The 24,048-nt window shown below is 42.4% G+C and overlaps 1 protein-coding gene across 3 annotated transcripts in view; it reads left to right on the forward strand.

Moving 5' to 3' along the window:
* The window catches only part of LOC106610024 (transmembrane protein 131-like), a 124,886-nt gene that overhangs the window by 87,419 nt on the left and 13,419 nt on the right, over nt 1–24,048 (forward strand). Inside the window, exons 12-27 of one of the 3 annotated variants that reach the window (XM_014209131.2) lie at nt 6,803–6,908; nt 7,138–7,282; nt 7,616–7,789; nt 9,889–9,958; nt 10,069–10,186; nt 10,404–10,473; nt 10,754–10,863; nt 11,224–11,293; nt 17,966–18,075; nt 18,593–18,735; nt 20,427–20,613; nt 21,132–21,317; nt 21,559–21,708; nt 22,018–22,636; nt 22,820–22,935; nt 23,405–23,577. In XM_014209131.2, coding sequence (XP_014064606.1) covers nt 6,803–6,908; nt 7,138–7,282; nt 7,616–7,789; nt 9,889–9,958; nt 10,069–10,186; nt 10,404–10,473; nt 10,754–10,863; nt 11,224–11,293; nt 17,966–18,075; nt 18,593–18,735; nt 20,427–20,613; nt 21,132–21,317; nt 21,559–21,708; nt 22,018–22,636; nt 22,820–22,935; nt 23,405–23,577 — 2,547 coding nt within the window. The remainder of the gene's footprint in view (nt 1–6,802; nt 6,909–7,137; nt 7,283–7,615; nt 7,790–9,888; nt 9,959–10,068; nt 10,187–10,403; nt 10,474–10,753; nt 10,864–11,223; nt 11,294–17,965; nt 18,076–18,592; nt 18,736–20,426; nt 20,614–21,131; nt 21,318–21,558; nt 21,709–22,017; nt 22,637–22,819; nt 22,936–23,404; nt 23,578–24,048) is intronic. The other 2 variants (XM_014209132.2, XM_014209134.2) reach the window with 2 other exon arrangements.

Genomic DNA, 24,048 nt, shown 5'->3' on the forward strand with positions numbered 1-24,048 from the left:
GTTGTTGCCCTCCTACGGCCTCCTCCACGTCTCCTGATGTACTGGCCTGTCTCCTGGTAGAGCCTCCATGCTCTGGACACTACGCTGACAGACACAGCAAACCTTCTTGCCACAGCTCGCATTGATGTGCCATCCTGGATGAGCTGCACTACCTGAGCCACTTGTGTGTGTTGTAGACTCTGTCTCATGCTTCCACTAGAGTGAAAGCACCGCCAGCATTCAAAAGTGACCAAAACATCAGCCAGGACGCATAGGAACTGAGAAGTGGTCTGTGCTTACCACCTGCAGAACCACTCCTTTATTGGGGGTGTCTTGCTAATTGCCTATAATTTCCACCTGTTGTCTATTCCATTTGCACAACAGCATGTGACATTTATTGTCAATCAGTGTTGCTTCCTAAGTGGACAGTTTGATTTCACAGAAGTGTGATTGACTTGGAGTTACATTGTGTTGTTTAAGTGTTCCCTTTATTTTTTTGAGCAGTATATATATATATGTATATATATATATATGTGTATGTATATATGTATTTGTGTGTGTGTTTTACCCTTTTACCAATAGGTTCTCTTCTTTGAGAGACATTGGAAAACATCCCTGGTCTTTGTGGTTGAATCTGTGTTTGAAATTTACTGCTCGACTGAGGGATAATTGTAGGTGGGGAGTACAGAGATGAGGTACTCATTCAAAAATCATGTTAAACTATTATTGCAGACAGATTGAGTCCATGCCACTTATTATGTGACATGTTAAATATTTACTCCCGAACTTGATTAGGCATGCCATAACAAAGGGATTGACTACTTATTGAGTCAAGACAATATATTTTTTTATTAACGTGTAAAAATTGCAAACACATAATTCCACTTTGACATTATGGGGTATTGTGTGTAGGCCAGTGTCAACACATCTCCATTTAATCAATTTTAAATTGTGGCTGTAATACAGCAAAATGTGGAAAAAGGTGAGGGGTGTGAATACTTTCTGAAGATACTGTCCTGTATATGGCCACATGGAGTGCCTGGCCACAGCCCTTAGCCGTGGTATATTGGCCATGTACCACAAACCCCCGAGGTGCCTTACTGCTATTATAAACTGGTTACTAACATAATTAGAACAGTAAACAAGTTATTTTGCGTCATTCAGGCAATCAGTATCCAAGACCAAAACTGTGTGTGTGTATCTACAGTGCCTTCAGAAAGTATTCATACCCCTTGACTTATTACACATTTTGTTGTTACAGCCTAAATTCAAAATTGATTAAATAGATTTTTCCCTCACCCATCTACACAAAATTCCCCATAATGAGAAAGTGAAAACATGTTTTTAGAAATGTACAAAAAAAAGTAAAGAATACTGAAATATCTAATTTACATAAATGTTCACACAAATGTGCTATGACACTCCAAATTGAGCTCAGTTGCATCCAATTTTATTTTATCCTTGAGATGTCACTACAACATGATTGGAGTCCACCTGTGGCCAATTCAATTGTTTGGAAATGATTTAGAAAGAAACACACCTGTCTATATAAGATCTCACAGTTGACAGTAGCCTTGTATACCGTATAGCTGGGTATTTGGAAATGGCCACAGGATGGTTTTTCAATACCGTTAACTAGTTCTTTCAAGTATTTTTATTCATTTGAATATTTGTAGCTACATTTTATGTAAATACCTGCAGTCAACTTGTGCAATATGTTAGGAGATCGCATTTTCCATTTCACCTGTCACATAATCTTTTATTATGAAGCTTACCGATAGTCCTCCGTCACGTGGTGTTTGTTTACATGCACACAATGACGAGAGACCGGTGCCTTGTGAGTCACTCACTGTTGTGCAGCATGCACCAGGTCATCTAGTTACAGTATGGAATTCACAACGAAATGTTTGCCAGCTAGATATCGTGTATAAAATGTTCGCTATGCACTCATTAGCATTTAGTTAGCATTCTCTATGGGATTTTACATGTACTTGTTAGCATTGCTAACGTTTGGGTTTACAAAGGCTGTGGGGTTTAAAATAGCACCCTTGTGTTCAGTGCCGGTATTACTGAATATCCAGGTATGGCACAAGGTTGGTTTGACAATCTGGATATCACCCAAGCCTAGTTGACAGTGCATGCCAGAGCAGAAACTATACAATGAAGTCCAAGGAACTGTCCGTAGATCTCCGAGAGAATTGTCATTAGGCGTATATCTGGAGAAGGACATAAAATCATTTCTAGAGTGTGGTCTCCATCATTGGGAAACTGAAAAATATGGAACTACCCAGACTCTGCCTACAGCTGGCCGTGTGCGCAACCGGGCAAGAAGGACCTTGGTGACCAAGAACCGAATGAACTACAGAGTTCCTTGGCTGAGATGGGAGAATATGCCAGAAGGACAACAGTCTTTACAGCACTTCACTAATCTAGGCTTTCTGGAAGAGTGGCCAGACGGAAGCCACTCCTGAGAAAACGGCGCATGACAGCATGCCTGGAGTTAGCACAATGTCACGTGAAATACTGAAAGAAGGCAAAATATTCTGTGGTCTGATGACAAAAAGGGAACTGTTTGGCTTGGATGCAAAGCGCAATGTCTGGAGAAAACCAGGCACAGCTCATCACTCGTCTAACACCATCCCTACCGTGAATCATGGTGGTGGCAGCATCATGCTAAGGGGATGCTTTTCAGCGGCAGGGAATGAGAGACTGATAAGGATAAAGGGAACAATGAATGGAGCTAAATACAGGCAAATCCTGAATGAGAACCTGCTTCAGAATGCAAATGACCTTGGACTGGGGCGAAGATTTATGTTCCAACAGGACAATAACCCCAAGCATACAACAAAAGCAACGCTGGAATGGCTTCAGAACAAGAATGTGAAAGTCCTTCAGTGACACAGTCAAAGCCCAGACTTGAATCCCATTGAAAATCTGTGGAAAGACTTGACGATTGCTGTTCACCTCCATTCCCCATCTTCAGAAAATCTGCAAGGAAGAATGGGAGAAAATCCCAGAATCCAGATATGTAAAGCTGATACAGACATAACCAAGACGACTTAAAGCTGTAATAAAATACAATTATTATTCACATGTACTGAATACAGTAGGTGTAGACCTTAACCAACAATGCAGTTTAATACGGCAGGTGTAGACGAGCCTTTAACCAACAATGCAGTTTAAAAAAATACGGATAAGAATAAGAAATAAAAGTAACAAGTAATTAAAGAGCAGCAGTAAAATAACAATAGCAAGACTATATACAAGGAGGTACCGGTACAGAGTCAATTGTCGGGGGCACCGGTTAGTTGAGGTAATATGTACATGTAGGTAGAGTTATTAAAGTAACTATGCGTAGATGATAAAAACAGAGAGTAGCAGAGGTGTAAAGGGGGGGATGCAAATAGTCTGGGTAGCCATTTGATTAGGTGTTCAGGAGTCTTATAGCTTGGGGTAGAAGCTGTTTAGAAGCCTCTTGGACCTTGACTTGGTGCAGTCTATGACTAGGGTGGCTGGAGTCTTTGACAATTTTTAGGGCCTTCCTCTGACACGGCCTGGTATAAAGGTCCTGGATGGCAGGAAGCTTGGCCCCAGTGATGTACTGGGCCGTTCGCACTACCCTCTGTAGTGCCTTGCGGTCGGAGGCGGAGCAGTTGCCATACCAGGCAGTGATGCAACCAGTCAGGATGCTCTTGATGGTGCAGCTGATCTTGGTCCTGTATTGACGCTTTGCCTGAATGATGGTTCGTCAGAGGGCATAGCGGGATTTCTTATAAGCTTCCGGGTTAGAATCCTGCTCCTTGAAAGTGCAAGCTCTAGTCTTTAGCTCAGTGCGGATGTTGCCTGTAATCCATGGCTTCTGGTTGGGGTATGTACGTACAGTCACTGTGGGGACGACGTCATCGATGAACTTATTGATGAAGCCAATGACTGATGTGGTGTACTCCTCAATGCCATCAGAAGAATCCCAGAACATGTTCCAGTCTGTGCTAGCAAAACAGTCCTGTAGCTTAGCATCTGCTTCATCTGACCACTTTTTTATTGATCTTATCACTAATGCTTCCTGCTTTAATTTTTGCTTGTAAGCAGGAATCAGGAGGATATAATTATGGTCAGATTTGCCAAATGGAGGGCGTGGGAGAGCTATTGTATGCGTCTCTGTGTGTGGAGTAAAGGTGGTCCAGAGTATTTTTCCTTCTGGTTGAACATTTAACAAGCTGATAGAAATGAGGTAAAACGGATTTAAGTTTCCCTGAATTAAAGTTCCTGGCTACTAAGAGCGCTGCCTCTAGGTGAGCGTTTTCTTGTTGCTTATGGCGGAATACAGCTCATTCAATGCTTTCTTAGTGCCAGCCTCAGTCTGTGGTGGTATGTAAACAGCTACAAAAAATACAGATGAAAACTCTCTAGGTAGATACTGTGGTCTACAGCTTATCATGAGATACTCTACCTCAGGTGAGCAATAGCTCAAGACTTCCTTCGATATCGTGCATTAGCTGTTATTTACAAAAATACACACTCCACCACCCCTTGTCTTACCAGATGACGCTGTTCAACCCTGCCGGTACAGCATACAACCAGTATGTTGATAGTGTTGTCGTTCAGCCACGACTCTGTGAAGCATAAGATTTTTACAGTTTTGAATGTCCCGTTGGTAGTTTAATCTTCTGCATAGGTCATCGATTCTATTCTCTAAAGATTGCACGTTTGCTAGCAGAATAGAAGGAAGTGGGGGTTTATTCAATCGCCATCAAATTCTCAGAAGGCAGCCCCTCCTCTGGCCCTTTTTCTCTGCCGCCTCTTCACGCAAATCTGGGCCTATTCCTGAGAAAGCAGTATATAATTTGCGTCGGGCTCGTCAGACTCGTTAACCTGTTGGGGATAGGGGGCAGTATTTGCACGGCCGGATAAAAAACGTACCCGATTTAATCTGGTTACTACTCCTGCCCAGTAACTAGAATATGCATATAATTATATAGATAGAAAACACCCTAAAGTTTCTAAAACTGTTTGAATGGTGTCTGTGAGTATAACAGAACTCATTTGGCAGGCCAAAACCTGAGAAGATTCCAAACAGGAAGCGCTCTCTCTGACTATTTATTGGCCTTCTTGATCATCTCTATCCAAAACAGGGGATCTCTGGCATAACATGACATTTTCTAATGCTCCCATAGGCTCTCAGAAGGCGCCAGAACGTTGAATGGTGACTTTGCAGGCCATGGCTGAAAAACAGTAGCGCATTTGGATAGTGGTCGATCTGAGAACAATGAGACTGGGGCGCGTGCACGAGCCGACACCATGTTTTTATTTTTTCGTCTTTGAACGAAAACAGGGTTTCCCGGTCGGAATATTATCGCTTTTTTACGAGAAAAATCGCATAAAAATTGATTTTAAACAGCGTTTGACATGCTTCAAAGTACGGTAATGGAATATTTTGACATTTTTTGTCACGAAACGCGTCGGGCGCGTCACCCTTCTTTACCCTTCGGATAGTGTCTTGAATGCACGAACAAAACGCCGGTATTTGGATATAACTATGGATTATTTGTAACCAAACCAACATTTGTTATTGAAGTAGAAGTCCTGGGAGTGCATTCTGACGAAGAACAGCAAAGGTAATCCAATTTTTCTAATAGTAAATCTGAGTTTGGTGAGTACCACACTTGGTGGGTGTCAAAATAGCTAGCCCGTGATGGCCGGGCTATCTACTCAGAATATTGCAAAATGTGCTTTCACCGAAAAGCTATTTTAAAATCGGACACCGCGATTGCATAAAGGAGTTCTGTATCTATAATTCTTAAAATAATTATGTTTTTTGTGAACGTTTATTGTGAGAAATTTAGTAAATTCACCGGAAGTGTTCGGTGGGAATGCTAGTCACATGCTAGTCACATGCTAATGTAAAAAGCTGGTTTTTTATATAAATATGAACTTGATTGAACAAAACATGCATGTATTGTATAACATAATGTCCTAGGAGTGTCATCTGATGAAGATCATCAAAGGTTAGTGCTGCATTTAGCTGTGGTTTGGGTTTATGTGACATTATATGCTAGCTTGAAAAATGGGTGTCTGATTATTTCTGGCTTGGTACTCTGCTGACATAATCTAATGTTTTGCTTTCGTTGTAAAGCCTTTTGGAAATCGGATAGTGTGGTTAGATTAACGAGAGTCTTGTCTTTAAAATGGTGTAAAATAGTCATATGTTTGAGAAATTGAAGTAATAGCATTTCTAAGGTATTTGAATATCGCGCCACGGGATTCCAATGGCTGTTGAGTAGGTGGGACGCTTTTAAGGGGGAAAAAATGATTCTGTCAGTCCGTGGTGAGTAATTTCAGTCCTGATGTCCAGAAGTTATTTTCGGTCATAAAAGACAGTAGCGGCAACATTGTAAAAAAATAAGTTACAAACAACTCAAAGAAACAAACAAAAAACACAATCGGTTGGGAACACGTACAATGTCAGCCTTCTTCTCCAGCTCCATTTTACATTTGAATTGCCGCCAACGGTGCGTATACGAAGTATTGACTCATGGGTGTGAATACTTATGTAAAAGAGATTTCTGTATTTCATTTTCAATACACTTGCAAAGATCTCTAAAAACAAAAACATATATTTAATACATTTTGGCTCTAACACAATATGTAATAAGTCAAGAGGTATGAATACTTTCTGAAGGCACATATTATATTTATTGCACTCTAGATCTGTATTTAGCTGCTATCACTGAAAAATACAACTGTCCTGTATTAGCTGGAACGTAACTGCTATCTACTGAGAGGAACCTCCTACTTTAAAATCCAATGTTATAACTGTGTTCAGCAGGGTCTCTGCCAGGTCAGGGTAGAAGATGCTCCAGTCATATTAGCCTACAGGTCCTGGGGAATCACACAGTGAACACTTTCCCTGGCTTCCACAGCACACACAAGTAAGACCATACAGATACTCTGCTCAAATGGAGCTTTCAATTGTATTTTCTGCCCTCAAGGTGTGTTAGACGACTTTTATGTTCAGTTTTTTTTTGTTATCAAATCCAGATAACAAAAAATCACTAGAAAATGTAGTGAATGTGTGTTACGTTATCAACACAATTTAAGAGACAGAGTGCCTCTCACTCCTATAGACCACATGTCAATGGTTGTCCCTCCTCTCTCCAGGGGGTTGGAGCTGTCTAGTCTCTTCCAGGTGAGACAGAGGCAGAAAGGAGCAGACCACATGGACCTGTGGCTGACCAACACCCTCCACTTCCCCCTCACCGTCCAGGATGCCATCCTCTCCCCGGAGTCCCAGGGCTTACTCAAGGTGGGGGTGGTCTTTTTTTGTAATTGCGCTGAGCATCTCAGAAGATAGCTACATCATACAAATGTGGTTCCATGAATTCCGTTGAGATTTCTATGAAGTCGACCAGAAGGTGAACTCGATAGAAGTTCAGCCCGAAAGCTATGTGCAAAAGTAGTTTGCCTTGATTTTTTTTGTACAGGCACACAACTCAGCCCCTCAACATTTCACCGGCCTGGTTTCCCAGGTTGAAATCAGTCTCTAGTTAAAATATGAGAGAATGAGATCTGCGTAGTTACAGTTGAATGTCCTGCTATCGGTATGTCCGTGCTGACCGTCTGTCCCCCGTGCGTCAAGGTGGTCAACTTCAGTGGGGCGGTGTCAGTGCCCCAGGGTGGCTGCTGGCGGCTCCTCTCCTTGCAGCTCCTCAACAGGAGCCTGCCCCTAAACCTACTCTCCACCCTCACACTGACCACTGATTTGTGTCTGGCCCTGAAACTACCCCTCTACTTTCACTCCACCCTGGACAAGGTAATACTACCAATGACGCCAGTCTGCATACACATAATGTACACTGCACCCTGGCCAAGGTAATACTCCAAATGACTGTGCATACACACTCCTCCATACTCTCGATAGACCAGCATTTCATAAGAAAGGAGTGAACGTTTTTGCCCTAGCACTATATGCCTGATTCCATTAATCAAAGGATTGATGATGAGTTCATTCGTGTAAGCAGGTGGGTAGTGGTAGGCCAAAAACAAAGATGTGCACCACTTTGGGACTCCAGGGCCCGTGTCCACAAATAGTAGGATCTAGGATCAGTTTTTGCCTTTTGGGTCATAATGAACAAGATTATATGGACAGATTCTAGATCAGCACTCATACGCTGAGATGCCTTGTGGATACAGGCCCCGGACTGAGAAACACTGCCATAGACAACTGTCTATTGCATACTACTACAGTCCCGAATAACCACACTTCACACTATTACTGTACATTGTTCTGATCTATATACTAATGTTTAACATCTGCTCACTCACACCTTTGTTCTGATAGTGCATTCGGAAAATATTCCGACCCCTTCACTAATTCCAAATGTTGTTACTTTACAGCCGTATTCTAAAATTGAGATGTTTCTACAACTTGATTGGAGTCCACCTGTGGTAAATTCAATTCATTGGAAATGATTTGGATAGGCACACACCTGTCTATATAAGGTCCCATAGTTGACAGTGCATGTCAGAGCAAAAACCAAGCCATGGGGTCGACGGAATTGTCTGTAGAGCTCCAAGACAGGATTGTGTCGAGACACAGATCTGGGGAAGGTTACCAAAAGGTCCCCAAGCATACAGTGGCCTCCATCATTCTTAAATGGAAGAAGTTTGGAACCAACAAGACTCTTCCTAGAGTTGGCCACCCGGCCAAACTGAACAATCGGGGGCGAAGGGCCTTGGTCAGGGAGGTGACCAAGAACCCGATGGTCACTCTGACAGAGCTCCAGTTCCTCCTAAGATGGGAGAATCTTCCAGAAGGACAACCATCTCTGCAGCACTCTACCAATCACGCCTTTATAGTAGAGTGGCCAGATTGAAGCCACTCCGCTTGGAGTTTGCAAAAAGACATCTAAATGAGTCTCAGACCATGAGAATCAAGATTCTCTGGGCTGATGAAACCAAGATTGAACTCTTTGGCCTGAATGCCAAGTGTCACGTCTGGAGAAAACCTGGCACCATCCCTACGGTGAAGCATGGTGGTGGCAGCATCATGCTGTGGGTATGTTTTTCAGCGACAGGGACTGGGAGACTAGTCAGGATCGAGGGGAAGATGAACGGAACAAAGTACAGAGAGTTCCTTGATGAAAACCTGCTCCAGAGCGCTCAGCACCTAAGACTGGGGTGAAGGTTCACCTTCCAACAGGACAACGACGCTAAGCACACAGCCGAGATGACACAGGATAATCTTCGGGACAAGTCTCTGAATGTCCTTGAGTGGCCCAGCCAGAGCCCGGTCTTGAACCCGATCGAACTTCTTTGACCTGAAAATAGCTGTGCAGGGACGCTTCCCATCCAACCGGACAGAGCTTTAGAGGATCTGCAGAGAAGAATGGGAGTAACTCCCCAAATTCAGGTGTGACCAAGCTTGTAGCGTCATACCCAAGAAGATTCAAGGCTGTAATTGCTGCCAAAGGTGCTTCAACAAAGTACTGAGTAAAGGGTCTGAATACTTATGTAAATGTGATATTTCATTTTTAAAACAATTATACATTTGCAAAAATGTCTAAAAACCTGTTTTGCTTTATTGTTATGCAGTATTATGTGTAGTTTGAGGGGGAAAAAACAATTTAATCAATTTAAGAATAAGACTGTAACGTAACAAAATGTGGAAGAAGTCAAGCGGTCTGAATACTTTCCGAATGCAGTGTGTGTGTGTCTTTATCTATCTCGATAGATAGATAGATATACACTCTTCCCTTTTATTCACTTTCATTAGAATACTCTTCCTGCACATCCACTCCACTCTGTAGAGGGAATCTCTCTTTTCAAGCTGACAGTCAAATGGCATTATATTGATATGGCATTCGTCCAACCCAAAATAACTGGGTGTGTGTTTGTGTGTTCCCTCTCCAGCAGGGTAATGTTGTGTTTGAAGCAGATGGGGAGTGTGGCCGACCATGTCCTCTCAGACTGTCAGAGTCAGGTGAGACGTGTGCACTCGCTTGTGGCGTGCATGCATGAGTCATTGGTCTCTGCTGTGTTTGACTGATATGTGTGTGGTCCACTCAGGCTGTGTTGTATGGGTGTTTCCAGGTCGTGTCCAGTGGCAGCGCTCTCTCCTCCCAGACTCCTCCTCCTGGATGCTGGACAGCAGACTGGCCTCGGAGCTCTGCTCTCGCTGGAAAATCCGCAAAGACCAGCTGCCCTGCAGGTGAGGCACACGGTTGTTCACTTCACTCCTTTACTCTATGTCTAGTCACTCCTACACATACACACACATATGAGGGCAGGTGGGCCACACACACGCACCATTTTTCACTTCACTCAGTCACTTATACATTATCTAGACACTCTAACACGTATAACTTATAATGACGTTGGGCCACACACACACACTTACAGTTCCTATTTTCTTCTGTTTGCTGAAGGTGGCCCAGACTACCAGCGGAGGCCTCGTCCCCTCTAGACTTTGGTGCTGTCCCTGTCAATGAAAGCAAGGTAACCCAAACATGTTTTTATCACACACTAATAGTTGAATAGCTCTGTGGTACAACAATTCACAGCTCTGTGGTACAACAATTCACCTGCAACAGTTTTGGTATTTCTGATATTTGTAATAATAAATACAAAAATACTCTACAATCTGCACTTTTAACATTAGTATGCTTTTCCAGTACGCTGTCTGTGTAATACAATGTCTTGTTATGTTTTGTGTCAGCTGTGAGCCCTGGAAACCAAATGTACAAGACATCTTTTGAACTTTGAACTTTTCCCCTAGGTTAAGCTGCTGACTCTGAAAAACCCCTCCTCCTCTGTGGTCTCTGTGGAGATCAGAGCCCTCTCCCTGTACCCGGCCCCCCTGGAAGCCCTTGACCTCCTCACCAAATGGTACGAACCCAAGAACACCTCCCCTGTTTCAATAGTTTATAGTGGCTTCCTGTCCTTGTCTCCTTTCCTTCATCTGCACTGAAGTGAAACAACTGGACCATATTGCTTTCACCCATCCTATGTTTTGAGATCAGCGCAGATGATAGGAATGGAAAGTCACTTCAGACTATTGCAACAAATTCCTTCACATTAGTTTCCCACTACATAAAGGGACAGTTCAAGCAAACATTAGTTGATTTTAGACAGAACTGCCCCTTTAACATTGCAGTTTCGTACCAGTTAGCTCTGAGCGTCCCTTGTAGGTGTTATTGATGAGGTGTCTCACTGTTTGGCCACCTACTCTCTCCGCTGTTTCTCCAGGTTCAACATCAGCCCCCTCTCTGTCAATATCAGCACTAAGGAGTTCAGTCTGCTGCCTGCAGAGCACAAGGTAAGGATGTTGTGCATTCTGGGAAATGTAGTTTGGTGTCTGTTCCACTGTCTGACTAAGGGACTAGGGCTGCTGTAATGTATTAGGGGTAGGGATGGGAGTCAAAAAATCAATACTGTAGAGTATAGCAATATTATTTTAGCTGATTTTGTATATAAATTGCTAAGTACTGTGGTTCTTCCTTTAAAAGTTGCATCATACTGCTGGCTTGCTTGCTGCTGCAGAATTCTATGGCATGTTATTGCCATTAATGCTAGTTAGTGCTAGTTTGACCACCAGGGGGCATCTTTGAGAAGCATTTGACAGCTTTTGATATGGGCTGTACTAGAGAACCTTTTTTTTGTAAGAACATAGTATATGGGATTGATTTTAAGAAATTTAGCTTAATTAATTAGCTTAATATTATGGTGTTTCTATTTCAAGAAAAACAAAACCCTCAGGGTTTCCGTTAGGAAAATATGGCGCTGTACAATGTGGTTTTACCCGTGGTTGTGGAGCTGGGGGGAAATGTAACTAAAATGTTGCTGAGATATACTGTACAGTAGTTGAAATAAACATCTGCATTTTGAAAGTCTTTATCGTTATTTTATTAACGAAAGCATAAAGATGTTGATGAACAGATACTGTGTAAAACTTTATAGTACTTAAGTTGGGGGGATTTTCACACCTACAGTAGCCTGGCTATTAAACTAGTCGTTGGATAACAGATCGTCACTCGGAAATAATTAACACGCGTTACTGTGTGTGTGTTTTGATTCTCTCTCTCTCTCTCTCTCTCGCTCTCTCTCTGCTGTCTTAACCTCTGAATACTCGGCTATGAAAAGCCAACTGACATTTACTCCTAAGGTGCTGACCAGTTGCACCCTCTATAACCACTGTTTATATTATTTACAGTAGGGATGGACAGCTGGAGGCATTTTGTTTTTCACAAGCATAGCAGGCTGTGAATTCTGCAAACAAGCCAACCTAACTAAGAAATACATTTTGTTGGTTGCCATGGTGAATAATCCAATAATAATTGGTTGGACACATAAAAGGAAACATCAAAGAGTTTACCGGAATCTCTAAATGAAAATACTGGCAGATCAATACAGATCAATCAATTACAGTAGTAGATCAAATTAAATCTACTACTGTAAAATTAATATCTAATGGGCTTTTATACAATTATAATGCAGGGTTAATAATACATGAATATATTTGTAGGGGTTCATGCATTTTTTTGGTTGGGGCAAATCTGGTTTTAGAGTACTTAAGCATCGAATACATTGCAAGTTTGCCCATTTTGTCCTTTAGGCTACACTTTACAATAGTACTCAACTCTGACTGACCGCAACATCTACAGTGGTACAAATATATTATTGAATTCGATTTTTCAAATTATTTTTTACATTTATATGTTTATTAAGTAGTCTTGCTTGTCTTAGAGCAGTGCGAAACAGTGCTGAAATAGTTGACCACACGCGAGTAGGCTATGGCTTCAAATCCTATTGTAACAATTGGATGACTTTGGGAGTTTCAGTAAGCAACAATTTGTTGCCTTCATTAGCCTACTTTATTCTTAAACGAACTCCAGCACAGAGAAGAGAAAGGAGCCTTAAATAATTAAACAATAAAGTGATTGAATTCACAAATGCATTTGACTATTTAATATTGGCCATCAACCAAAAACACACCGTGGTAGATATGTTATTGAATTCGATAAAAAAATGCATATGTTTATTAGGCTACTGTGCAGTCTGACAAGTAAACATGGGAAAGTTTTTCAGCACCCACCTGTAGCACATGCTCCAACAGGTATATCTCTCTGGTCACCCCCAAAGCCAATTCCTCCTTTGGCCGTCTCTCCTTCCAGTTCTCTGCTGCCAATGACTGGAACGAACTACAAAAATCTCTGAAACTGGAAACACTTATCTCCCTCACTAGCTTTAAGCACCAGCTGTCAGAGCAGCTCACAGATCACTGCACCTGTACATAGCCCATCTATACTTTAGCCTAAACAACTACCACTTCCCCTACTGTATTTATTTATTTATTTATTTGGCTCCTTTGCACCCCATTATTTCTATTTCTACTTTGCTCTTTCTTCCACTACATATCTACCATTCCAGTGTTTTACTTGCTATATTGTATTTACTTTGCCACCATGGCCTTTTTTGCCCTTATCTCACCTCCATTTGCTCACATTGTATATAGACTTATGTTTGTACTGTATTATTGACTGTATGTTTGTTTTACTCCATGTGTAACTCTGTGTTGTATGTGTCGAACTGCTTTGTTTTATCTTGGCCAGGTCACAATTGTAAATGAGAACTTGTTCTCAACTTGCCTACCTGGTTAAATAAAGGTGAAATAAAAAAATTAAATAAAAAAGTGCCTAATTCCTTGCATAAGGGAGAGCAGGCCATGTCCAGACTTTCTCGGTGACCTCAAGTACTCTGTCTTTAATGCTTTTTTGGGTTGCATCAGTCATGGACAGAAACTTCTGAGACACACTATTAATGAATAAAAACACAGCATCTTGTTTACATTGTTTATTGTAACCACAATGTCACAAATGGCCAGCAGCATACCACCCTGCATCCCACTGCTGGCTTGCTTCTGAAGCTAAGCAGGGTTGGTCCTGGTCAGTCCCTGGATTTTGAGACCAGATCCTGCTGGAAGTGGTGTTGGAGTGCCAGTAGGAGGCACTCTTTCCTCTGGTCTAAAAAAAAGATCCCCATGCCCCAGGGCAGACACTGCCCTGTGTAGGGTGCCGTCTTTCGGATGGGACGTTAAACGGGTGTCCTGACTCTCTGAGGTCATTAAAGATCCCATTGCACTTATTGTAAGAGTAGGGGTGTTAACCCCGGTGTCCTGGATAAATTCCCAATCTGGCCCTCATACCATCACGGCCATCTAATCATCCCAGCTTATTGGCTATTTCATCCCCCGTCCTCTCCCCTGAAACTGTTCCCCAGGTCGTTGCTGTAAATTAGAATGTCTTCTCACTCAACTTACCTGGTAAAATAACGGTAAAATTAAATATATCAATAAACAAATCATTTGTGTCTGCCTTTCCAATTACTTTTAGAGTTTTGGATTTACAAATTTGCGCTTTTCATGTCATTTTTTGTTAGGGCAAATATGGTCTGTGATATAATTATGGCTTTTATATAATTATAATGCAGGTTTAATAATAATAATAAATGCTTTATTATCCAAATGTTTAAATTGCGTATGGGTGACGGAGAGAAACAAAATGGTGCGCCTTGGGACCCAAAAGCATAGTCAGTGTTCTAACTTTGTTTGAGGTCATGAGGCAGACAGTCAAAACATTTCTTTATTAAAGACTATCAGAAAAAATGTTGGTGCTTATTTATTTTATCCAAAGCCATGAATGAGGGAGTCACTCAGCTTTATGTAGGTGCCGAGGCTATATGACTGCGCCATCAACTTGATTATTTAGCAGACATCGCTTGCTGCTTATATTCAGTCATCACATATATCTTAAGAATATCATGGAATGTAATTGAACATTTTCATTTCTCTTAGAATAAAGAGCTCCAGCCCACTGCTGGGGGGGAGAGGAAGAACACTGATTATGCTTTTGGGTCCCAAGGCCTACCTGAATGAATGGGTGATGTAAACCAAATAGAAACTGATAATTGTGTATGACTTCAAAATGCAATTTCAATGAACTGAATGATGAGGATGAAGAAGGTGATTGAATTTAGAATAAGACTGTAAGAATTGCTATTCCTCTGTCCTGCACACACGTCTGAAAAAATACACGTTTTTGGTTTCTATTTGGTCAGAAGCTGTAACTGGACTGTAGCATATTACTTACTAAAACTGTTGTTACGCTAAGGTTTTTATTCTAAGAGAAACGAAAATGTTCAATTATATTCCATGATATTCTGAAGATATCATGGCGGCTTCTATCTTCAATATGCTTTAGTATCCCAATGTTTAAAATGCGTGTGGGGGACCTCATGCAACCGCAAAATGTCTGATAAAGCCTATACTGTACAGTATTTCTTCATCAACATCTTTATTCTCTCGTTAATAAAATAATGATAAACATTGCATTTTGAAAGAGTATTTTTATTTCGTTATGGATCCATAACGAATTACTATGGGAATTCAGCTAAATAGTTGGGAAGAGATTTTCGATGTACCATTCCATGGCACATGGTTTATGAATTGACACGCAATTTTCCGTTCCTCCTGAAAGCCCTAATCTGCTCATTTAAATTAATAGAGATCCTGGTCATGGTGCTATTAGCAGGACAATAGACACTTCAACCTTTACAAAAGGATAGCTTGGCTAGGTGTAAAAAAAAAATAAAAAAATCTAAAGTTGTATTTATTTTATTTATTTATTTAATAATAAAAAAAGACCCCTTTTTCTCCCCAATTTCGTGGTATTCCAATTGGTAGTTACGGTCTTATCTCATCGCTGCAACTCCCGTACAGTCTGCATCTGGCTGCCAGTCCTCAACTGGCAGCTTCACTAAATAGTACCCGCAGAACAGCAGTCTCAACGTCAACAGTGAAGAGGCGACTCCGGGATGCTGGCCTTCTCGGCAGAGTTGCAAAGAAAAAGCCGTATCTCAGACTGGCCAATAAAATAAAAGATTAAGATGGGCAAAAGAACACACACACTACTGGACAGAGGAAAGCTGCCTAGAAGGCCAGCATCCCGGAGTCGCCTCTTCACTATTGACGTTGAGACTGGTGTTTTGCAGGTACTATTTCATGAAGCTGTCAGTTGAGGACTTGTGAGACGTCTGTTTTTCAAACTAGACACTCTAATGTACTTGTCTTCTTGCTCAGTTGTGCACCAGGGCCTCTGGGTGCAACCGGTCAGCACCTTAGAGGTAAATGCCAGTTGTCTTTTCATAGTCGAGCATTCAGAGGTCAAGACCGCGTGTGTGTGTGAGAGAGAGAGAGAATCGAAACACACACAGTAACGCGTGGAATATAGCAATAAGAATGTGCGTTTAATATATATATATATACCTTTATTTAACCAGGAAAATATGCAGATCATCTCCTATTACCCTTCTCAGAGTTTTAAGAATTGTGTGTGTTCAATTATTTGTGGCATTTAAAGCATATTGAATATAGAAGCAATAGGATTTGAAGCAATAGCCTACCCTTGTGTGGTCAACTATTTCAGCACCGTTTCGCACTGCTCTGAGAAAAGCATGGGGACTGGTCTTGATACATCAATGAGATTTTTTTTTTCACTGAATCTCCGTTTGGGTATTGGTTAGACTACAATTAGGGTGTGGAAATATTAGGATTATTTTTATCTTAGTACTGTAGCCTATTCCAGACTGGTCACGTTGTATAGCGCCATATTTTCCTAACGGAAACAATGAGGATTTTATTTTTCTTGGAATAGAAACACCATAATTAATTAAGCAGATTTCTTAAAATCAATCCCATATACTATGTTCTTACTTAAATTCTCTAGTACAGCCAAACTAGCGTTAATGGCAACAGTTGCTGACACTTAAATAACGTGCCATAGAATTCCAAGATGTGCTGCAGTACGGCACAACTTTTACAGGAAGAACCTCTGTCGGGATGGTGCCAGGTTTCCTCCAGACTTGACTCTTGGCATTCAATTTCATCAGACCAGAGAATCTTGTTTCTCATGGTCTGTGAGAATTTAGGTGCCTTTTGGCAAACTCCAAGTGAGCCATCATGTGCATTTTCCTGAGGAGTGGCTTCTGTCTGGCCACTCTACCATAAAGGCCTGATTTGGTGGAGTGCTGCAGAGATGGTTGTCCTTCTGGAAGGTTCTCCCATCGCCACAGAGGAACTCTGGAGCTCTTTCAGAGTGACCATCGGGCCCTTCTCCCCCGATTGCTCAGTTTGGCCGGGCGGCCAGCTCTAGGAAGGGTCTTGGTGGTTCCATACTTCCATTTACGAGTGATGGAGGCCACTGTGTTCTTGGGGACTTTCAGTGCTGCAGAAATGTTTTGATACCCTTCCCCAGACCTGTGCCTCAACACAATCCTGTCTTGGAGCTCTACGGACAATTCCTTCAACCTCATTGCTTGGTTTTTGCTCTGACATGCACTGTCAACTGTGGGACCTTATGTAGACAGGTGTGTGTGCCTTTCCAAATCATGTCCAATCAATTGAATTTACCACAGGTGGACTCCAATCAAGTTGTAGGAACATCTCAAGGGATTATCAATGGAAACTTAATGTAAAATTATTTGCAAACATTTCTTAAACCCAGTTTTTGCTCAATCCACTCCTAGGGAATCCAGGTTAGTCCTGGGCTAGCATAAATATGTGAACCTCCTGGGGGTCCCCCCCAGGAATGGATTGAGAAATACTGCTCTAGTTATGGGAAACCAATGCAGTCTTTAATCATTGGCCTCTCACCTGGTGTCCCAGGTCTGAATCGGTTCATGATTAGAAGAGAATGAAAGCCAGGGGCCGTATGTATCAAGCGTCTCAGCCCTTTTAGATCAAAATGAATAAGGTTTCATGGACAGGCAAGACCTTATCCTAGATCAGCACTCTTGATATGCCTGATACAGACAAACCCAGAAGTGTTTCAGCTGTCCAGGAGACCGCAGTTGAATAATATTTGCTATATAAAGTATGCTATGCAGTGATATATTAACCATTTCCACTAACCCTCGCCCTCTGTGTTGTCTACAGGGGGGTGAGGGAGTCCTGCGTCTCCTCCTCCAGCCGTGGGAGAGCAGGGAGGTGGCCGTGGTGTTCACCCCCTCCGAACACAAACTCACCACCACCATCCTACTCATCAGGTACACTATAATTGTCACCTCTACATTATGACACATTTAGAAATAGTCTTCTGATATTCATATTTCATATGTACATACAAAGGCAAAATGGCCACATAAACAGTACTGTGAATAATTCCCCCCAATTGTTGCATACTGGTACCAGTAGTTGTAGTCTTTCGTGCGTGCAAGATTTTGATATGAGCACTGATATTACAGTAGTTATTGCAGTACTATGCGAACATAGATTTGTACGTGATATTTTTCCACATTTGTGGTTGTTTTGGTCAATAATGTAGCCAGACTAGATGGCACCAGGTATTTTAATGACATTTGCCAGATTTGAGTATGGTGCCATGGGCTGTGTGTCAGTTTTGGTGAATCACAGCATTGGTCTCGATTTGCCATTCTTTTCAAGTTTTGTCTGTCACTCTGCTGTTGGAGCGTGAGGAAGTGGAAGTCGGGGAGCTGAGTCTAGAGCTTGTCTGACTCTTTCTCTTTTTTTATTTCTCTCTCTCTTGGTGTCTCTCTGTCTCAGGAACAACCTGACAGTGTTTGACATGGTGACGGTGCGGGGCCATGGGTCCAAGGAGCTGTTGAGAGTGGGGGGCAAGCTGCCGGGCCCCGGGGCCTCATTACGCTTCAATGTCCCTCAGTCCACCCTCATGGAATGCCGAGACGGTGAGCCAACCACTCAGTTAATTTTATATTTGTAATTTATCCACCTTTCTCTCATTGAGATGAAAATCTATTTTGTGCTCCTAGTGGCAATCACAACAATCAGTGTGTTACTCCACAAAAATCATCAATGATAGGGTTTGATTATATTTAATTTGAGTCCAGTATATGTAGGGTTGGGCGATGTGGACAAAATATCATATCACGGTATTTAAAAAAAAGGATGGTATTTTATATTTTTGAATACTAAAAGTTCTGCATTTGCTTTTATGCTTTATGCTTTATGTGACCCTAGGCTGGCAACACAAACGTTCTAAGTGATTCCAATGGGTCTTTCTCCATTCTGATTTGTTTTATACTCTTCAATTCAGCCAAACACTTTCATAAATTTCAGTGTTTCCTGCACTTATTTGAGATCATTTCCACATTGCCACATAGGGCTGCATGATATGGGCAAACAATCTAGGCCTTATTTTTAACCAAATATTGCAATTGTGGTTTGACTTGTGATTTAGAGCACAACACTTGGGTGAACTAATGATTATTCTAATTCTATAGTTAGAATATAATAGTGAGCACTTTGAATACAGTGTTGTTATTGTGACAGGGTAGGAACCAAAGTGTTGATAAGGGTTTTCTAGGGGACCCTATAATCTTTGGCTACATTTAATGTTTTCCCTTAGCTACTTCATGTATCTAACATATTCATGCTTTGCGTATTCCTCTTTGATTTAGAAGAGACTGTTGCACAAACAACATGCTGATTTAGGTCAACGCCATCACTGGTATGTTGGTATGCTAGCCAGCTAACTAGCGATTAGCATTAGCGGCTAACAAGATTTAGGCCCAACTTGTTAAGAAAAGACAAACTAGCTGTTTGCAGACGTAAGAAACACAAACTAAGTGTAATTATAGAATGCTAGTGGATTTATATTAAGAAGCAAAGTGAGCAACGTTGTCATCAACGTTGTTGCTGTGCTGCATGCGGACTAAATGCAAGTGTCTCGTGGTCGAGGAACAACAAATGCGCTCCATGAGGGAAAGGGAGAGGGGCTAGGTGTGGAATACCGTTATATCGTAAAACACGCTATACCACCCACCCTTAAGTGTATGCACTGTTTGTAGCTAGGTCTTATTAGATGTTTATCAATATTTGAATGCATTACTAATACAATTCATTAGTCAAGACAAATGACCATGCTTCGTAGTAATGGAAAATTGAATGCAATACCTTTCAGGTTCATTGGTAGGATACCAAAGTTTGGAATTCAAACTCAATTATAAGGCCCTTGAATTTGAAACTAGGCTACCTAATCACTGTCTTACTATTAGTGGTGGTAGTTCTGCTGTATAACCTGTCATATCCTGTAATAAAGTCCTTTTAATGGCACAATGCCGATTTCTTGTAATTAAATGGACAATAAAGCGTGTCTTATCTGTGTGTTCTCCTACCTAGGCTAGTTAATCCTTGGTGGCATACCAAATGTCACCCTATTCCCTTTATAGTGACGTACTTGGTTAAAAGTAGGGACCCTGGTCAAAAGTAGTGCGTTATAAAAGGAATAAGGTGCCATTTGGGACTCAGCCCTTGTCTTGCTCTACTGTTCTTAAGAGTGTGTGGCTGGCTACTTTCATTTATTTCCTAAGTTCTTTATGCATCAAACAAAAAATGCTTCCTCCCATCTACCTCCCAGGCATGCGCACCAACAAGCCTCTGTTTGCCATCCGGAAGAGCTTCAAGGTGGAGAACGCTGGGGAGCTGCCCCTTACAGTCACGTCCATGAACATCAACGGCTACAAGTGCCAGGGCTTCGGCTTTGAGGTGCTGCAGTGCAGGTCATTCAGCCTGGACCACAACTCCTCGTCCGAGATCACCATTGCGTAAGTCAAATGACAGAAGAATGGATGCAGATTGTTGTTGAATCTTTTTTTATGTGAACATATTTTGTATTAACTCAACAGTAGTGTACATGTGTCAGGTTACTTTCAAGTGAAGGGTACATAAAGTAATGGAAGAAAAAGGGATGTATCATTTTTGTATTAAGTCCGAACGTATCAAGACGTTTGTATTGTTCAGTTGATCATTTGTTGTTATACGAGACATATCAAGAAATTGTTTTTGGACATTTGTAACGCTCATTGACCTCATCTCCTTCTGTCCTTTTCCCCCCACTGTCTCAACTTCTATTTTCTCTATCTCCACTTTCTTTCTTTTCACCCTCCTCTTTTCCTCTTCATCGCTCGCTCGCTCTCTCTCTCTTTCTCTCCTTCTCTTACTCCACCTTCTTCCGCCCCTTCTCTTACTCTACCTTCTCCCTCTTCTCTTACTCCACCTTCTCCCTCTCTCCTTCTCTCTCCTTCCCCTCTCTCTTTCTCCACCCCCTCTCTCCCTCCTCCAGGTTCACTCCAGACTTCACGTCGTCCTGGGTGATCCGGGACCTGACCCTGGTGACATCGCGCGGCTCATTGTTCCCCTTCACCCTCAACGTGACGCTGCCCCACCACATGCTGCCCCTCTGTGCCCAAGTGGTGCCCGGCCCCAGCTGGGAGGAGACATTCTGGGTGGTCACCCTCATCTTCACCTGGTCAGTGCCACCCCGAGACGCATAGACCAGTACCAACTTAGTGCCAACTTTGGGTGAAGAAAAGCCAATGTCGTACACAGCGTCATGATTTTTTGTTGTTGCATAAAACAGGTTTCAGGTTGAAAGACAATGGACTTTGACTCCCCAACCAGATTACCAGTGTCTACTTCTTTTTGTCAATTTGTTGGCACTGGTATCACCAATGAATAACCAGCCATATCCTCTCTCTCTCTCCTCTCAGCTTCTCCCTGGCGGGTGTTTGTCTGATGGCTTTCCACCAGGCCCAGTACATCCTGACTCAGTTTTCCAGCCCCACCACCCGGAGCATCTACAATTCTGCCTTGTCCCGGGACAACGGCCCCGTCAACAACATCACCCCCAACGGAGTCAAGTAAGACTCTCTGGAATATATTTTACAAGAGAACCAATCAAATATTTGTACTTAAAATCAACAGTTTTACATGGTTAATTACCAATATAAAGCGTTATTAAAGTTAGATGTTTTGGTGGTACTTGATATAACACTCCAGTAAAAGTGTTCCATCAACCATGTTGTAAAAGTAGCTGCATGTTATCTACATAAACCTGAACTAATTTTGTTCTTTAAATGAAGCTTATCACCCATTTGATTAGCTGGTGATAATGCACTGGTATGGGTTTACACATACACAGTCTCTAACTGGTTGTTGTCCGTGTCCAGTAAAATGAAGGGCAGCTGCAAGACGTACGTGGACACCTGCCACAACTCCGACAAAGGAAAGGGGCGTGGCTCCCCAGCAGTGGCCAACGGCTCCACCCCCCGGCCACAGCCCTTCTCCTCTTCCTCCTCCTCCAAGAAGGGTGCCTCCACCTCCCCCTCTCAGCCACAGAAGAAACACAAGGTGTCTGTTTACTATGGCAAGTACAAAACCAGCTCCTCCGCCATAGCGGCGACGGCCGGCCCGGCGACTGAGGAAGTGCGGGAACTAGACCTAACACCCGACCTGGGAACCCTGGAACCTTACCTGTGCACGGACGCCTGCAACAACAACGAGCCCACGTTCCTCTGTCAAATCGACATTAAGAAAACGACACAGCACTTTAAGGAAGCTCCCCCACAGAGCGCCGCCCAGGGGGAGGACAGCAAGGGGCCGGCGGCGGTTATGTTTCCCGTGGAAACGCAGGCCGGCTTCCCCGACAATGTCACTGTGGGCCCGGGCCCCCGACCTGGTCTCCTGCTGTGCAGCCCCGTGACAGAGAAAAGGTACGACCTCGGTACACATTTGCAGTTTGCAGAGAAGAGGGACACATCAGAGAAAAGGGACAACTCTGAGCTAGAGGTGAGAGATACACATGGAGATCAATTGGCTATTACTTGGTTTTATTTGATAGCTTGCTCTGATTGATGCTCGTAGCCTGGTTTCTCCTACAGCTCTGTAGAGATTTTTTTGTGTGCAATCTAAGTACTTCAGTACAGGGTGGAAATGTGAATTTAATCTTTCTCTCGTTCTCTCTCCCTCCAGACCAAAGAGGATGGTAAAAGCCAGAGGAAGAAGGCAGAGAAGACGGAGGCTGGTGTCCCAGCCTTGAACAACAAGGCAAAAAAGAGTCGCAAGAAGAACACAGAGGGGGTTTCTGGGTACCTGGCATCTTCAAATCGATAGACAGCGATAGACAGCGTGCTCACTTACAAATTAATCTTGATTTGGTGCAGAATTCCGTTTTGTAAAATCTATTGGGAATGAAATTGACAGCACTCAAAGGACAATCTTCAATAAGTCATTGCTTGCCCTACACTTCGGATGAACCTATTCATCCCACACAGATGTGATGCACCTAATTCACACTGCGGCTTTTGTTCATTGACTAAAAGTAAAAGATTTCACGTTAATATTTTCTAACTGGGTAGAAAGGGAAAGGGTGAATTTGATTATTTTGATTTGGGATTGATTTAAATGTAAGAAACAACCGTTAATTAGCTACCCCCGGCAGGCGTTTATAGTAGAACGTTCAGCTGTGTTGAAGGTTTGTAACCCTGTTGATTGTAGAATCGCTGCAGGAAATGTAAAGACATTGAAAAGGGACATTGGTCTTCGCTGTTCCCACAGGCTACCTGAACACAGCGTGGTTGTGATGTCAGTGCAGGAGAGGGAACCGGAGTGGAGAACAGGAGAACAACAACAGAATATGAACGGATTCCGCACTCGGAACCGCTGCTCCACAGGAAAACCAGACGCACCAAAGCCCAGCCCCATCCCCGACAGCCCCCTCAAACAGAACGGTGGGTACATATATACACACACACACACCAGGGTTTCCGTTAGGAAAATGTGGCGGCGGAAATTTGACCGGCAACCTTTTAATTGACCGGACATTTAAGAAATCTGCCGGACTCATATGCATTGGGTGCGTAACTGATTAGGGCGTCCACCCACAGTTCTCAGAATGACAGAAATCACATTTTAGATTATGGTAATTCAGATTAACAGAACATGCAAGTCGAGAATGCAACGTGCGGAATACCGAATTCTGATGTGCACTTTGAAGATGTTAGAATAACTGTCCACATTTACTTTTCCTCAGCCAAGAAGAAGAATAACGAACAGCAAAATCACTATCCTATGTCAATCTACTATTCCCCATGGTATAAAAGTTGACCTATTCTATTGGTCAGCTTGTCGAGAAAGAAATGGCCTATTCCAAACATACTCTGGGACAGTTGTGAGACGATGAATCCCAAATTCATACGACC

The sequence above is a fragment of the Salmo salar genome, chromosome ssa08 (assembly GCF_905237065.1).
Source record: "Salmo salar chromosome ssa08, Ssal_v3.1, whole genome shotgun sequence".
Taxonomy (NCBI): Eukaryota; Metazoa; Chordata; class Actinopteri; order Salmoniformes; family Salmonidae; genus Salmo; species Salmo salar.